Raw genomic sequence first — 18,660 nt, forward strand, 5'->3', positions numbered from 1 at the left:
ATGGCAGTTAGGAGCCCCCAACAAAGGGGAGTTAGTAAACACCACCCTTTGTTTGCTACAGAGTCATTCATAACAAAGCCCATCTCAGCCTCTTCCTAAGGAGGTCATTGTGGAGAGCAGAGAATTGAGGGCTCCCAGACTGTCTCCTCGGACATCTCTGGAGTAGAGTTTGATTTTCAATTTGAGCACAAGCCCCGCACCAGGGCATCCTCAGGAAGGAAAGAAGGAAGAACACCACCAGCTAGCTGAGACCCAGCTTGACTCCATCCGGACTCAGCTTCCAAATCACACTTCAGAAGGTAATGCCTTCAAATTACAGGTACAAGGTTTTGGAGTTTTTTGAGAATTCTGGAGACTTTCTATGTAGATGCAACCCAGTTTTGTGGCCCTGAAGTCTCAGCTCATTTGGATGTTTGGATGGGTTTGAGCCCACCTACACTCACTGCTTAAGCCAATGGTTTCCTTGAGCAGATCCTCAGTTTTATAGGGGAGGGAGGGAAAGCGGAATCAAGAGCAGGTAGAACTTTAATACAATTCTGCTGCATACATTGCTAAAAGATGCAATGCTGAAAAGCAGTGCAGGTGGTGAGGGGGCCAAGAACCACAGGAGACACTGTCATTGCTCTTAACTGCGCCGCTGGGACCCTTGGTTTGTGTGCTAATAATCCATGAAGAACAGGAAAGCCAAAGACAAAGGGCCCCTCATTGGGAGCCCTCTACTCATACTCTGACCTCTCGCTAGTGCATTTCAACTCTATTTTTCTTTGGGGCCCCAAGTAGTCTAGAAAACAGCTTCGGAATAGAGCAAGTCTCCATTCACCCACTTCCTCTGCCATGTCCTAGGGGCTCCTGAGGCCACTAGAGAAATTGCTACTGGGGAAGAGGCATATATCATAATGGACCCAGCAGCCACCACCAAAGGATATGTTGGGACAGGGCCATGGAACAAAAAGCCTATGCAACACTACCATTGCGTCCTTTGCTGTAGGAAGACCTTCCCTGGGACGGCGGCTTCTTAACAGAGGAGGGACATGTTTATGTGGTCATTAAGACACACGTATCCTTCAAAATATGGTGGTACGTACCCACGAGCAACGTGTGCCATTAACCACATGCTTAGCTTGCATATTTTCTTGGACCTCTGTCAAAGAATGTCTCATGATGCCTCCACGGAGAGAGGTCACACGCCCCATTTCCTCATTCAGCAGGAGCGGAATACGAAAACTTGGTGGAGCAATCTGGTGTGTAGACTTGGGAGGTTCGTACCATGAAACCCAAGATGCAAACTCATGCAGTATAAACACAATTCAAACTGGAAAGAAAGACATTAATTCTGGACGGAGACATGAGACATTTTCACTGTGGGAAGACCAGTGACTGTTGGGCCAAGCCGCCCTTGTGATCCCTGTGCGAGCTGGGAGAGACGGCACGTGGCTGCCACACCAGTCTCAACAGATGACGCATGCTGGCAGATCACCAGACACCCCATGTAGGAAGGGCACGGGCAATCTGCTAAAAATGGGATTTTCTGCTACAGTGAAAAAAAAGTTTAAAAGAGTTGACTTACTCTCTGTAAAAGTATAAATGAAACATAAAATTATATAAACACACACATACTTGCATCCTTTGCTTTAACAGTGGCTTTTCTGATTTGATTTCTTTTTTGTACGGACACAAATGCAGTGTGCGTGACTCTAGACCAGCGAAGCTACATTCTCCTGAGAGACTCTTCGTTGGCGACAACAGAGTGGTCAAAAGAGTGTGGGTTTTGGACCCTGGCCTTCCTAAGTAATTACTAACTGAGCAACTCTGGGCATTTAACTTCTTAAGGGGTTCTTTGCTTTAAAATGGAGACAATATTGATATTATGGGATCATTATGACAATTACAAGAAATATCCTATGGGCTTTGTATATAGTTGATGCTCAGGAAATAGTGGTTGTTTCTGTTTTTGGAGGTGTGAGGCCTAGGAAAGTCATGGAGAACTTTCTGTATTTGGCAGAGATGCAACAAATGGTCAAACTGGTGGCAGTGGGGTGACTGAGGGGCAGCGAGGGGAAAAGGTGGCCTCACAGTAACTCCTAAGGGGTTTTTCACCCTCCTCTTCTCATGCCTGTCCCTCCAGGACGGGCTGCTACAGTGGATTGCTGGTCCCGGTGGGACTATCTCATCCTAGCTGCCCTGCTGCAGGGAAGCAAGTTTGAAATTTAGTGCCCAAGGGTATCTTCCCAAGGGGTCTGCGACCTCAGTCAGGGAGACATCTTCCTAAGGATGGCAAAGGGGCGGGGGAGCAAATGAGAGGACACTGGCCAAACTCCGGACCCTGGTGATGCTTGAGGCCCTGTGTAGACTTGCAGCTCCAGCGTACTGGGCTTCTAAATCAAAGCTCTTGGAGAAAAACAAGTTCTGGATCTGACGCAGCTAAAGCTTCTAATCCAAGGCATTCTCTCCGAAGGGTAGCGCGCTATTCTCCTACAGCGCTGACTGGTGGGCGCCCAGCCTCCTGGGGGCAGAGAAGAGTGATGGGGAAACCAGTCCCCAGAGGCCAGCAGTGAAACCTTCCTCAAGGAATGAACTGGGTTACCCCCGACTTTTCAATGCTCTGCTCACCAGCTCTGAGCAGGAGCTGCGGGCTGACCAGGTCCCTTAGAGCAAGAAGCTGCTCAGGAAGAGAGCTCCAAATTCAACAGCGGGCTGATGGTTGGAGGCCACCTTAGTCTGGGATATGATTTTATTAGTTGTCATTTCCTCTAATTGCCACCAGTCACTATCCTTGATTAGGTATCTAGACCTCAGGGATAAACCTTTTACTCCAAACCTCCTGCCTTTGGCCCCCAAGAGTACCAAGCACATTCATCTGAAAACATTTTAATATATTAAAACACCGTTTTTGTTGAGATCAGTACCTACACACTATAAAGCTTTTCAAGGTTATTATATTTAATTTGATGATAGTAAGTTAAAATCCACTCTATGCAAGAATGTTCTGACCTCTACAAAATATCTCAGAAAAGCATCGGAAAAAACCGTTCAATATGTTTTGTGTTTTTTTAAACAATAAAAGGGCTCACCTGAAAGATCTGGCAAAGTTTTGCTGAGTACATTAAAAAGGAAAAATCAAAGTACTTAATTTATAGATTGTCCCAGGAATCACTACATTTTTCAAATCTGTTGTGAGATGGGCTTTTCTTTCTTTAAATTTTTTTTTTTACATCTGGAGTTGAGACCTTAACCTATTCCATATGTGCCACAGACGGCAAATAAAGACACAATCTTGGAAAACATAATGCCAAATGCTTCCTTTAGAGTGCAATGCAAACGATATCCTTCTCACCTTTCTACACATTCCTTGACAACAGCAAAATTTCCATCCCCTATTGTCCTTCCGACTTTGTATCGTTCTGTTATTGTGGCTGGAATCTGGAAGCCTTCCTCCGACACTTCTGAAAGAATCATTAGTACATTTTTATTGGTAGAAAAGGGAACACAGATGTCGCACCAGAGAGACATTTAGAAGGATCATCGAATAGACTGGAACTGATTCAGAATCGATATGTTATGTTCCATGCAGTGGGACAAGCCCTGCCTCCCCTCCCTCTGCAGACGCTGTATACTCAACAGTTTTTACCAAGACGAATGATAAACTGAAAGGAAACCTAAGACTTATGGAGTCCACTTAAACCGATGGGAAGGCAAACAACACTTTCTGTGGCCGTGGGGACTCCGAGGAGGAAATTTCGCTCTGTGTTTCATGCCAATTTGATCCGTCGTGTTTATGGACTACCCACTGTCTAGAGAGACATGACCTTCCTGGGTATGGCTCAGGAGGAAAAATGGAGCTTCTGGGGGACTCTGCCTGACATGGTACAAGCATGAAGCCTGCCTGCTGTTTGGACGCTTAGTGTTACTGCATCCTGAAACGGAGATCTCCGTAAAATTCCTTAGGAACCAAGCCCTGATTGCCCCCCCAACCCCAACTCCCCAGTATCAATGAGCAGATTTTAGACAAATGTTCTCACCAGCAACCTGCATAGCAGATGTTGAGTTAAAATTGCAATATTTATTATGTCTGTGAACAGAACAGTTTTGTAGTTTCAATTATGTTAGTGCCACTAACATAACACATTTTCCCCCTTAAAATGCATTTTGAAATATTTTACAAATGCCTAATAATGCTTTAAATATCTAAGGCCATAAAACTAAATAAGCCACACGTAGGTCACATAAATATACTGGATAACCTTTAACATCTTCGGTGTAAAAAGCCTTTTATAGCTGGGCTCTAAAATTTACATGCTTTAAAGTTATAAATCCTAGCGCTCCCTCAGGCAACCTGAATACAAAATGTGATGGAAACCTAGTGTGCTTTCTAAATGTGCTCCTATTCTGACCTTTCATCATAAACTGAGACTAAACATTTCTTCTCAAAATAAAATTAAAACCTTAGGTGGTGCCTAGGTTTCTGTCTTCTCCATTAGCCTGCAACACTAGGGAATGACACATGGAAACTCACAATTATCACACATCTGCTTTAGGACCCTTATGCTGGTTCTGTGATCTGCACCACTCTGGATTCTAGGGTGGATGGGATTTCTGGAAAGGGTTGTACAAATGTGGGACATTTGCTGCTGCTCTTTTGGCCTTGGGATCTAGGTAGTCTCCTTACCGCTTCATAGGTGGTGTTTTAGTCTTTACCCACTAGAAGCTATCCCAGTGGTCTCTGGAATAAAATGTGAGAGCTGCAGCCGATTAACACCCCCTCCCTAATCCCCACCATCCCACACCCCAAGAAGCTAATAATTTTGCCTCTGTTTGAAAGACTCAGCCTGGGGATTTTTGTCTACTCCATGGGAATGAGAGGAGAACGTTGGAGAAGTTTCAAATCCACTGCAAAGCACCCATATTTGTAAAACATCTCTCAGATGACATGGTCTTAAGGCTCTTTACTACATAGATAATAAAAAGAACAATCCTTCGCTGTCAGAAGCAAGGCTGACTCCAGATGGGAAAAGAAAGGTGGTTCTTCATGCTTCCTTCTACTGGGGGCATAACTGCTTGGAGCGCATGGCTTGGGATTTTTTTTTCCCCCCGTATTGATAAAATGTATCCTTTAGACTTTGGGCTAAGAAGGCTGTGCCAAAATCTTAGCCAAAGACCATTTCATTTCATTAGGTAAATATAACACAGCAGAACAAGAGAGACTTCCAGGTGGTTGAATTTCATACTTCTTGGAAATACAAAAAAAAAGAAAAAAAAATCTGATAGGGCACGGTAGTCAGGAAATAATTCATGTGCAAATCACTTATCTCACTTGACATAATAAAAGGTACTTTTTTGGGAAAATCTAATCATATCACTTCAAACAAATAAGGGATGCTGATTCTTTAACAGTGGCTTGATCTTGTAAGTCTTACACTTTTCTAAATACTTTCTCATAATTGATTTGAGTCTGAAAATGACCCCCAGAGAGGAAATAGGCATATATTCCAATCTTATACAATTTTATAGAAGAGGAACTAAGATGTAGAATGCTGAAGAGGCTTATCCAAAACAGTCCAGGGAGGAGTGCCTGGGTGGTTCAGTCAGTTAAGCCTCTGACTCTTGATTTTAGCTCAGGTCATGATCTCAGGGTCCTGAGATCGAAACCTGTGTCAGGCTCCGTGCTGGGGGTGAAGACTGCTTAAGATTCTCTCTCTTCCTCTTCCCCTAAAACCCCCTCCCAAATAAATAAATAAAACCAAAACAATCCAGTGAGTTAGTAGAAAAGTCCATTCCAGAATCTAGGTCATCTGACCACATCACAGAGAAATTCTAAAATGAACTAGCTTAAGGTACAAAGAATATTTTTGCAATTGTCATCAAGTAATTCTTTTTGTAAAGCCGTATTTTCACATATTGAGCTCACGTTAGTTAGAGTACATCTGTAGGGCTATAACAGTCAATCAAGAGAGTAAATTATCTTTAATGTACTTTAAATGAACAGAATTTGGGAAAACAAAGGCAGCAATTACTTCCTTTTGTTTTCAAAGTAGGCAATATCTGGCCTTCTTAGAACAGTTATGGCCTCCAAGGATGTAAAATAATTCCTTCTTCCTGTTCCCACAGAGTAGATATGTCCCTGGGGGAAACCATATACAATCCTAACCCTCTGAGTTGCTTTAGGCTTCTACTTCATAATCCTTGAGAAGTTACAGTTTCCTGAGGTAAATTCAGCCAACTCATCCTCTGCCCCCTGAAACCCTTCTCCTCAGACACCAAGTCCCAAGCTCACCACCTTCTCCAGGTCCATCGTTCTCGTCCATTGAGCTGCAGACTTTGGTGGATGCCAGGGAAGTAGAGGAGCCTCCATGTTGAGAGCTCTGTGAGGGAACAGAAACAAAGGATAAAAACACTCGGTCAGAGCGCCAGTCTGCAGGTGCTATGCCCAGCCCAGAATCTTGGGGTATAACTGCACCATCACCAGGGAGGATTTGCTCTTAATACTTGAAGGGGGAGGTTCTTAGACTACTCAATTAGATTACTTCTCTTTCCCACCCTATTAACCTTAATAGATAATTTAACTGTGTCTGGATAATCATTCTAAATATGGATGTTTCTGGACTGTTTAGTCCTTTTTCTCAAAATCAGCCTCCCTTAGCTCACTCTTCAGGTTCATCAGATTTGAAGCCTCTCACCTCACTTTTCCACAGTCTATCTGCAAACGGGCCTCAAATATGGCGCCACTCTGATCTCACCCAAAATGTTTTCTATTCTTACCATAGGAAAAGAAAATCTCTTCACTTTAACAGAATAGCCTAAAAGAAAAACATGGAGGCTTACCACATTCTTGGAGCAAGGTTAAAGAGTGGGTCTGTTAATTCCACTTTGAGATCAAGACACAAGCACTAAGCAGGTTATCAATATGTTAAATGTTACAAAACAAGTCTGAGGCAAGGACAGGAACTAAAGCCTAAGCCTGGTGATGCCCTTGCACATTTTGGTGTATTTTGACCCAAGACCAGTGAGAGCAGACAGGAGAACAACTATATGACAAAGCTCAGAGGATGAAATAATACCAAATATTTAGTACTATGATTAGCTACGGGGCAATACTTAAACAATGAACCTTTCCATCTCTGCTTCTATTCCTTGAGAACACAATTTGCATATTTCAATGCTATTTCTAAACAGTGAACACAGCTTGTCCTAAAAGATCTTCCTTCTGTTTCCCTGGGTTTATCCACTTGGTTGGCCTGATGGGAGCAGGAGGCGGTGAGGGGGCAGCATTGGCTCATGGTGCTGGCTGTCTGTGGAGCAGAGAGAAGGGAAAGAGCATCTGTAGTTGAATTAATAATGAAGAGGTGGCGAGAAGCAAAGTTGACCTATTTGTTCTCTGCTTACCTGTTTCCCTTCAACCTCCTCCCCATTCCATCCAGCCTTAACTGTACACAAAGTAGGAAGAGAAAATTTTATATAATTTCTTTACCCCCAACAGTATCTTGCATAGAAAAAAAAGCAAAGATTCTTAGTTTTCACCAAAAAGATGAGTATCACTGGGTAAATACTACTTAAATCATTGCAGGCCATCTAAGTCCACTGCCTGCTTTCCTGGGTGTGGCAAAGACACACACGTTTCATTGGCTGAGTTCGTCAAAGCTGACTGTTGATGTTGGGGTGAAAGGTACATTCACAGCTGGGTTGCATCTGCTTCCTTACAGGACATTCTACAAGTTTTGGGGTTACTCTAGGCTACCCTTGAAGCCCATGTAGTTTGTGGGCTGTGTCCTTTCTGTTCCTGTATGGTAAGAGTCTGCCACCAATCAGCGGCAACTTAAACGGTGTTTCTTCAATCTTTCTCATCCAGCCTCCTTTAGTGATGAGGAGCACACATTTTTCCTCTCTCGGGCTAGAAAGAGGGATTCCGATTGGGACCCTGAAACAGTTTTCTCTGGAAGTGACCCTAACTATGTGGTCATAACCAACTCTGCCGAAGGTACTGGAAATGTATGAGCTTCTAAGTCATGCTTTGCTGACTTTCACGGATGTCTGTTTGTGAACAACTTGTATTTGTAATACTGGAATACAAGGCTTAAAGAAGGCAGATTTATGATGTCGTTGTCTGGAGAAAATAAACATTAACATTACCACTTTGAGGGAAAGGTGTGTGTTTTCAGAAAGTGAGATCTTTTATCCCCTGTGTGATTGCTTTTGCTGTAGACGTAATGTTGTTCCAAGCAGATAAGCAGTAAGTAAATGTCTAAAACGTAGACCTTCTCTTCTGGGCTTTCTGATCCTTGACTTTCTTCCAGCAGCATAGCAAGTGGTGTTTAATAATGGAGACACATTGTGGTTTGGGGTGGCAGGTGCTATCTTGTCATATGGTGTTTTAAATTTTAGTATACAAAGACACATTCTTTCATCAAGCGCTCGAATTAATAGACCAGTAGCATGTTTCCTAGCAAAGATGTCCACATTCATGCACTCAATTCCAAAAGCTGGTTCTTTTAATAAGAACATCAGATACTCAAAACAGAACTCTGACCCAAAGTATGTGAAAACATCTTTTAAACTGTAATGTTCAATCAACTGACTGGATATTATTCACTAAAGTGCCTTATCAACTAACAAATTGCATTTTCAACAGTGCCACCAAACGTCTGATGCCCTGAATGCTTGCCACAATGCCAGCTGTGTTTTCTCTGCCTTATGGACAAAAACCCCTCAAGGTTTTTAGACTCCGGTTTAAAAAAAAAAAAAAAGGGAGGGTAGAATTAACACAAATTTGCTTACATTTAGAATTGCTTATTTTCAACTTTAGGTTTGAAAATGTACCCCCCAAGTAATTTCAAATTTCATGCTGAGGGTAACAGACCATTTTAAGAGAAAAATTTATATCCTTACAAATAGAGAACACAGAGTGAAAAGTTGTCATTTTATTATGCTCAAATAGAGTGAAAATAAATGTATTAGATTCCTAATGGTGTTATCTTTTTCTTTTTCCCAAAGAGGTAAGATAGTTAGCATTATACACTTTCCAAGACAATAATTATTCCTGTATTCAAAGAATTTCAGGGATTGGAGTAGACCTTAAATATTTCCTATTCCAGCTTACTTCCATCCAGAGGCCAAATTCCCACTACAAAAATCCCAGCCATTTAGTCAAATGGCCTCAGTTCTACCACTTCCACTACTGAACACATTATTTCTTAAAGCGACCCCTTAACTATTCATATGAGACTAAAAAAGTTCTTCCTTATGCTGAAATGATGTCCTTCTACATTTTTGATTTATTGGCCTTAGCTCTCACCTCTGGGGCTACCCAGTGCAGGTCTCATCCATTTTTCCTATGACAGTGCTTCAGGAATTTGGAAATAGTTACTGGACCCCTTCAGTATCTTCTCTTTTTCAACTTGGATATGCCCAGGTTTTTTTTTTTTTTTTTTTTTTTGATTGTTCATCGTACAACAGGGCTCCATGACCCTTTTACCATCTTGGGGATACACTCCAGTTCCCAATCTCTTGTTAATGCTAGGGCTGAAAAGAAATGTAATATTCTAGGCATGCCCTAGCAGATAGAGCCTTCCCCTTGTGAATGGAATATTAATGCACTTTTAAGATCACACTGGCCTCGTGATAGATAGATAGCTCCGTAACTTTTTAGCCTAACACTGAGCTCACAGTTATGTCAGGTCTCCCTAGTCTGCATTTGGGGGTTTGGTGTTTTTTATTTATTCACGTGAAATGTCCTATTTATTACATTGATATCCTTGCAGACTGTTATTTTGTCGACTCTGATTTTGTCACCTAATGTTTTTGTCCTCTCTCCCAGTTCAAGTGATTCAGTAATCAGTATGGCTCTTTGTGTATGCTAGTTACTAATCCTAAATATACTAATTTAGACAGTGCTGGAGTACTCTGATTACTGCTCATAAGTCTGATTGAAGGATTTTGAAAATAGTAAAGGGAATAACGTGTAAATCCTTGCTCTTTAAAATTAACCCAAAGAGATTAATCAGTCTTTATCAATGACAAACAGAAGCTGAAAAGCCGACTTGCATTTTTTGCATGCTTACAAGTGAAATCAGTTTGCTTACTTGTTTTTTCTAAACAGGTACACCATTTTATAGTATATATAATGGTAAGATTTTGTGTTTGCTTCAGTTTGCTAATTCTAAGGCATCTGGGTGTGTATAGTACCGAACACACAGTTGTTTTAGAATTTAATACAATTAGGTGCTCTAAGAGACATTGTGACATTTGAAATGTTATCGCCTCCAAGCAGATTAAATGGGAACCAGCTGGGCAGGTTGCTGGCACCTGGATGGTTTTATGACACACCTTCATAAAAGTACTGCCCTAAGTAAGAACACATCCTAAGTGTAGCTATTTAGCCTGGGATCATATAACAGATGGAGAACATATCACACTTTTTGAAGGAAGTGAGAAAGCTGACATAACAGCTCTAACCACATTTTACCAAGATGTATCTGATGACTATGTACTTAAAACCAGTTCATTTTAAGTATAATGGTACTAGTTACCCCTGCCATTTGTATTAATGGTGTCACTCAGGTGAGGACTACACTGAATCAAGTTTTCAAAAATACACAATTAATCCCACTGATCTACTCAAGGTAGAAAAACCTCACCAGATAAGTTTAGCTTTAGCTTTGACTGGTTAATTGTATTACTTCCCCTTCAGATTCTGTCTTGGCACAATTATTACTTTGTTAATATTGATTTAAAAATGTGCTAAAAAAAAAAAAAGAAAAGAAAATCAAGTGGATTAACTTTAGAAAGGAAACCAGTAAATATTCAACAAATTCAAACACTGTCTTGGTGACCTTGACTTGAGGTCTACAGAATCTCTAAAGATGACCTCCACTTAAAAAAAAAAAAAAAAAAAAAAATTAAATCATACTTTAGAAATTGAAAGTTTGAAACCTGAGGAGTCCATGTGTATCTAGAAAAAAAACACACATTCATTTGCTTTCCAAGTGTGTATAGAATAATAATAAGTTGGTGACATCAATATGTAATAACTAATAAAGTTCTATTATGTGAAACAAGGAAAAGGGAATTCCTTTTTCCAAATTCTTGTCTGCATTCATCATAGCATGTTTAGTCCAAATACAGTTTATGGGACAGGCAATCATGTGCCTAACAAGAATCAATATTGAAAAATGTAAAATGGTATCATAGAGATTTGGAGTAGACCTTAGAGATTTGGTCAATGTTTTTAAAGGGCTGCAGAAACTGGTTTACTCAGAAGAAGGAAAAATGAAAATGGGAATACTGGCATTAAATCGATGTTGGTGAAGCCACCCACGGGAGCCAAGATTTCAAAAATAAATGTATTTAGTTACAACTTTGTTTTATCAGGCAGCCCTCTTGCCTCTTGCCTCAGTCTCTATACTCACTTAAGCCAAGATCTATACATTCAAAATCTGAACCATTTGTCTTGAGAAGACTGCTGTGTTGGGGGTGGAAGGGATGGACACAATGTCTCCTCTTACGAGTTACTCTTCATGAAATCATGGTTTGGAAGGGGACCAGAAAGTCATCTAGTTTACCAATTCTCTATAAAATAATTATCCTTAGATTTACTCCTCAAATGAGATTCCTAGTCTGTGACGAAGGGAGTTCACTACTCTCCTAGGTACCTGCTACAGTTTATTTTAAACTCTATTATATTAAGAAAGCATAAATACAATTTGGAATTTTATGCATTTGTAAATACTCCTTCCATTTGTACCATTATTGCTTTGGGCATTGTTTACATTTAGGTTATGGAAATAATAAAGTGAACTAAAGCAGACTAAAACTTTAAAGTTAAAATAAACCTACCAAAAATGTTAGATTTAAAACTAGAATTCTGGACTTCTATAATAATTTTAATGTAAAATGTTTTTCTAACTAAGCAGAATTTTCTGTATTCCCTATACCACATTCTGAATGGAATAAAGTATGGATTTTTGTTCTGGTTTGAAGTTGGGTGATCAAGTATTTTATTATCATCACTATTTTATTGTATAGATATCCACGTATATGTATCTACATGATCATTCCCCTCATCTTATATGAGATGACCTTGAGAAAGATGCCTTCAAACCCAGGAGACAGCTAGTATGTCTTAAAAATGCATGTCAATTTCTTTTTTTCAATCAGTTGACCATTTGTCTGACAAATTCACCCTTAAGACAACCCTGAGAGTTTTAATGTATTAATGATTTTAATATAAGCAGCTGAAACAGAATACTTCATCAGATAGTCTTATTTTGTTGTATTGCCAGTATTTTGTACTTTAGATGGCCTGGGATGCCATTGTGCAGTACCAAGCCATGATGCTAATCACATCACAAGAAGGCCATAACCATCATTATGAAAATAACCAAAAGTAACCGTTACCCCTCACAGTCATTTCAATGTCAATGTCTACTTACAAGTTTTCTGAAAGAAACTCACTGAACAACATAGGTGGTTTTTCCTGTTTATTACATAGTTATTCTAAGGTGGTAAGTGTCACAAAGTTAACTTTGAGGGGAATAACATGGTCCATCAGGAAATACAAGCTATAACATTTTACAATGAAACCACAACACAAAGTGATGGAACTTTCAAAACTGGGTAGTTCAAGGAAACATCTCATCATTTAGCTCTATAAAACTCTGCGGATGGCCTCAATTGGTAGATTTTTAAAATATAGTGCCGTTTAAAACATTTTAACACCAAATGCTCTTTTTAAGAGAATATACATCCAAGCAACTCAAACTGTATGCAGAAAGTATGTCAACCTCTTTGTAAAAATTTCACCCAAATTTACATTCATAATGTATTTTGAAGTGAAAAGTCCTTAGAACAAATAACTCAATTCCTTGCTTGTTGATGAATATAAACTAAGAAGTACACATTGCAAGAAAAAAGTCTTTGCCTGTGACCTTTCAGATGCCTACTGTCCTAGCTTCAAAACGTTTTTGGTGGCCATATATAATACAAACACCCATGTATTACATGCACCATTTATACTATCTTGGAATTTATCCATCATCCTTACTAAAATGAACCACATTTTGAAGATACTATATATCATGCACTCTTGGAAATTACAGCTAGGGCCCCAGATTTCCTATCTTTTCCACATGCGTTACAGGCACAAAATTACAAATATTTTTCAGCTGACAGTATAACAAACCGCATCAGGCAATTGGCATATTGAATCCAATATATCTCTAATTTTTACACTACACTCTTGCAGATATCTCAAACAAATACATTTCTCACTCACATGCATGATTAAAGATGCTAGCAAGGCTAAGGCAAATAGGTATAAATGGGCAAATGTCTGCAGAGAGTAAATTCATTCAATTAACATTTTCAAGTGTGTATATATTTATATAGATATATACACACATATAGCAAGTATAGGAAGGTTACTACTGAAAATATCAACAGTTAGAATAGTGTTTTGAGAAAACATACAAAATTGCCTTACAGGTTATCTGGCCTTGTTACCAACTTACTTCAAATGAAGCACAGTTTGGATTCTTTTATATTTATGTTTCAATACAACACTCAGCTACTCACGACTCTATAAATCAAGATTTCATGTTTTAGTGAATATTGATTGACAATCAATACATGTCATCAATACATACACGTTAGAGAAAACATCAGTGACAGGATTCACCCATTTTGAAAACTGAATGTCAAGACATAACAATACAAACATAAATGTGTGATTGTATTTCATAATTAACACAATATTGGATTTGTTTGGATTTCACATTTTTTGTGTATCTAGATTCCAATTTTTTTGTTTGTTAAATAAATCAGTACGTCTATTTGGAACCATTTTGCCTTATTAGTTTAGCATACTAATTTAGCATACTGCTTTTGAACTTAAAAACGCCCCAACTAATACATCACATTTAACAACTTATGACATGAAGGTTTTACATACAATTCCTCAAGAGCCAGTAACTCATCAGGCTGTGTCACAAACACCATATTTTACTATTTACGGTCTATGACGTACACAGATATATAAGCACACCCATATACACACTGAGCCCTCAAAATTTACACAGACACCCACATGCCTGTATAGATATATGGCCACATATGAAAAATTTAGCAGTCCAATAGCTCAAATATATGGGTTATTTTTCAAGAATATCACTCTCTATTTTCATTAAGAAATATGCTTTCAGGCTTCATTGTTTTTAAATGGAGAACAAAAAACCAAAAACAAAAAGCGAGCCCAATCATGTGTGGATTTGCAGTGGATGCAAGGAAATACCCCTGCTGGTTAACAATAGGGAGGACATAACATACACAAATAGTTTTAGAAGGCATTATTTGATTTTTTAATATTTAGATAAGCCCATATAAGAACACAGGGATGTGTACAGATGGGTGGACCTGAAACATCTTAAACGCCTATGACTTGGCATAGAAACATTATTGTGGATATTCCCCCCACCCTGCCCCGGCCCGACTTGACTGATGAAGCAAGACAAAGAAGAAATAAACCACGCGGCTTTTAGAACCAGTCTTCACACTTGATATATTATTGGTTTGCATTTCTAAAATGCTGAAAGCAGGGAAATACTTATCCTATCTTTTTCTACGATGTCTAAGGGAAAAAAAGGTGAGTGCAAATGAAGAGGTATCAAACTTTTAACTAGAGCACACTGTCTTCCTAGCACATTTAAGGTTTACCGTAAGGACAAAAATGCATGACTTTTGCTGGAGCTCTCTCCAGTTCGGTAGAACAATTTTAAAGTTCAGTGCCTAATTTTTGAAAAAGAATTCTGTACGTAAGTAAATCTTAAGTGCCTATAAATCATCAATTTGATTCCACAAATGAACTGAAAACTTCTGCTTTGTTGCTAAGAGTTTTTGTGTGTGTGTGTGTGTGTGTGTGTTTTAAAATTTCTGCTTTAGTATAATGGAATTACGCTCTGCATAGAAAGAGATCTTAAAGTCTATAAATGGTGTGTTGTTTCCATCTCCGAGGGACTTCAGTTTCAAAAAGTAAATGATATATATTGCCTCTGAACAGTCCTTTAATAAAAGTCATATGTTCAAGAGATTGAACGCTGTGGAACAGCATTTCCTTTGGAACTGCTTGAATGGAAAGCTGGCCATATCTATCGGCAATTAGCACAAGTACAGTTTCTTTCTGCCATGTCTAAACAAAGCCGTGGGCTTCATATCAGTTGGCAATATCTGCCGCTTATCCAGAACAAATAGCCCTTATTGGACCTTTCTAAGCAGTACTTGTCCCTAAGATTGACAGTACAGGGAAGTTAAAATTTTTGGAATTTATTTTTGTTCTGGACCATCTGACCTTGCCAGATTTAAGTTAACCGTTCCACTGCCTTCTTTGCATTTTTGACAGTTCAGTCAAATACATACTAATCTTTTATGGACTCAACTGTATTAAGTAATGCATTTTACAAAGACATAACTAGAACAGACACCAGCATAGGCAACTCCACAGATGTTTACTGTTTCAGCTAAAACAAAGCAGCCTTTTGATCTCAGCAGGAGTCTCTGTTCATTTCTATTGGAAACAGTTTTAAAACCTGAAGTCTGGAACAGGTATTATTATGAACTGTTCTTTCAAGATGGAATGATTCAGTCTGCGGTTGGAATAACCTGCCAGGGAACTGTCTTTCTCTCCAACAGACAGGATAATGAGGCACTAATTATTATAAGGCTAAGTTTTCAGATGCTGTTAGATTGCCTGGACTCTTTTCTTTCTTTCTTTTTTTTTTCTTTTGGTTGAAATGTTTTATTCAGTTGGAAAGTGAGATGGTAACATATGTAACTATAAACCAGATGGTAAAATTTGATAGTTGAGCAATTTATCAAGGAGATAAATTGATACCATTTAAAACAGTATATGACAACTGAATTTCTCTCCATCTTGAATCAAACAGTTTGTTTTTAAATTCAGTTTTCAAGTAAAATTTGAAAAAAAAAAAAAAACCCAAAAAACTCAAGGAAAGGCCTCCAAATGGCATCATACATTTTAAATTTATCACCTACTGAGATATGTCAAGCCCGTAGAATATCAAAACCATGCTTCACAAGTCTTAAATTGTTAGTGTTTGAACTAGTAAAACTAAATGATCACTAGGGTATGGCTTACATACAATAGACCATACACATTAAATTAATTTTTAACATTCAGATTTTAAAATAATTATTTTATGTTTAAACAAAGCTGACTATGATTTTTAAAACAGAGGACCAGAAGAGCAGAATTAGTAGGTTAATGTTAGACAGTGGGTTATAATCATAGACTTACTTGGTTTAACACAAAGGGAGTTTTGCATACGAAAATTTCCAAAACATCAGGACTTCTCTAAATGGAGATTTGGATATTGAAGGCCTGATTTCTATAGCACCATTTAAGAGAATTTTGCTTTTAAATTGATTCTTCTTAGAAAAAATCCAGACAAAAAGCCTGGTGTTTAAAAAAAATTTTTTTTCTAGTTTCAGCCATTTCACATTTGAAAAATTACATATGTGGTTGTAATTCATAGCAATGGCACTGAACAAGTTCTTCATGTTGGTATATTGTTTAATCTATATTTATGCTGCTTCCAATAAAAAGGTAAGTTTAAGAAAATTTGCTTGGCAAAAAAAACAAGGAAAGTTCCTAACACCTAATGTTAGAGTCTTCATGAGATATGTCCTTAACATGAGTGTTTCTCCTCAGATATATCAACTCACAAAACGTTAGGTAGCTTTGTCTACTGTCCAGGAAGAAAAAAAAAAATCGACTTGAGTATTTTTAATTATTTTGCCATAGAAGTAGCTTAAAAAAATCAGCAATCCAAATTTTCAAAAGAAAATAGCTTTAAGGAAAAAAACATGTCTGTTGGTGCCATTTTAATTTGCCTGACCAAAAGTACAGGAAAATTTTTGAAAACCCTATCTGCAGAAATTATGAACTTATATTATATCATTAGCTTGTTCTTGTACTCAATATTGGGTCCATACTTGAAATTCATCAAAAGCCAGGTCTTGCAAAAAAAAAAAACAAACCAAACCAAACAAAAAAACCTAAACAACTGAGCTCCCCCAATCAAATCAATGTAGGAAATACACATATAAAAAAATCTCCAAGGATTAACATCATGACTATAAAATGTGTGTGTATTTACTTTTCTCTGATTTGAGTTCATAATTTCAAGGTATGCAAAACTCTTTTGTGTATTTTGCTGTTAGACTTTTCTTAGAAAATGTGAAACACCTTCACCCAATCACAAACCATATACATTGCTCCATTGTCTCTTTTACACTGAGTCTCCTACTGAATCCAAATCATCCGAAGAGAGGGGGCGATACAGGTCCTGTAAGATGAAGGGCGGTATAGATTTGTTTACTTGGCTTTTTTGGGTGCCCTGGGGCTCTCTTAGGAGTGGAGCTACAATGAATGAGCATCCTTGGTTTCTAATGTCATCAGATCTTTTAATCTCCAAATCTGGGTCAGAGGAAAGGTAATGACTGAGAAACCATTTAAACAGATATAAATGGTGCTTATTTTGCCTTATTGGCTTGAACTGCTTCTGAGCTATTGCCTTCTGTGTCCTGCTGAGTTTTATAACCCCTGATGGCTATCCAAGCCAACTCCACTACTACGTGTCTAGGCCAATTCTTCCTTGAACATTTTCTTCCCATTGTAGGGGGTAAGAGGAGTATGCTTACCTCACAAAATAATGTCAGGAACCCCAGAAGGCATTCAGCAAATTCTGGTCACAGAGCAGTAACCCAAGTGTTCATTTGCCTTGCGCGTTAACATTATCCCAGTAAAAACTGCCTCTCCAAAATTTTGTATTTGGAAGACAGAAAAAATGCAAGCTTGACCTCGCCTTCCCTTCTCAATGTTCTTCCGGTTTTCCAAGCACTTACCAATCACCTCCCTTTTTCTCCCTCCACCCCCTTCTGCTAGGAGATCTCTCAGTTGGTAGCCAGGCAACCAGCTCAGATCTGCAGACGGTCTAGAATCCTGGCTTCTTCTCTATTTTGTACCACCCACTCCTCACATCATCTGACTGATCAGATAATCTACACAAGTCAGCCATGTGGGAGTATAATGGGGAGCTTCATTCAACCTACACACCACACCACATTTCTTCCTGATGTATTAAGAAATAAGACCCCAGAAAATACATGGATGGAAAAGATCCTCTAAGACCTGCTTCTGTGACCAGTTAAATGCTTCTGGACAGCAATTTAAATAACAGTGTTTTGGAAAAATAGGGAGGTTCTTTGGTACATTGCCACTAATGCTTTTATGAAGAAAAATATCTGGCCTGCAGACTCTTATTGTATATGACTACTCTAAAATCCCCAAAGCTGTAACATAAAAATACGATTTTGAAGGAAAAAAAAAAGCTGATTAAGTCATCATAATTAACATAGATAAAATAGTTTCTTCTTAATTGTGAAGAAAGTGATCAAATGTCTTGATAGTCCTTTAAAAGTTAAAAAATACATTTTTATTTTTTAAAGCGAAGTAGGCAGTGTAAGAGTGTGTATGTGTGAGTGTGTGTGTGTGTGTGTTGGGAGGTGCACAGCCAACTCATTTTCCTGGCCATGTTGCTAGGCAACACAGAAGAAAAAATAGAACTAGCTACTGTTTTCCAATTTGCAATAAAAAGA

General features: G+C 38.6%; 1 protein-coding gene across 5 annotated transcripts in view; it reads right to left on the reverse strand.

Moving 5' to 3' along the window:
- DCLK1 (doublecortin like kinase 1) overlaps positions 1-18,660 on the reverse strand; it is a 350,518-nt gene that overhangs the window by 59,860 nt on the left and 271,998 nt on the right. For 2 of the 5 annotated variants that reach the window (XM_044249592.1, XM_044249594.1), the window contains exons 7-8: positions 6,275-6,359; positions 3,335-3,443 (exon numbers count right to left, since the gene is read on the reverse strand). In XM_044249592.1, the coding sequence (XP_044105527.1) occupies positions 3,335-3,443; positions 6,275-6,359 (194 nt within the window). Of the gene's footprint in view, positions 1-3,334; positions 3,444-6,271; positions 6,360-12,457; positions 17,349-18,660 lie in introns of those variants that run through there. The other 3 variants (XM_044249591.1, XM_044249593.1, XM_044249595.1) reach the window with 2 other exon arrangements.

This window comes from Neovison vison, chromosome 5 (genome assembly GCF_020171115.1).
Source record: "Neovison vison isolate M4711 chromosome 5, ASM_NN_V1, whole genome shotgun sequence".
Classification (NCBI taxonomy): Eukaryota; Metazoa; Chordata; class Mammalia; order Carnivora; family Mustelidae; genus Neogale; species Neogale vison.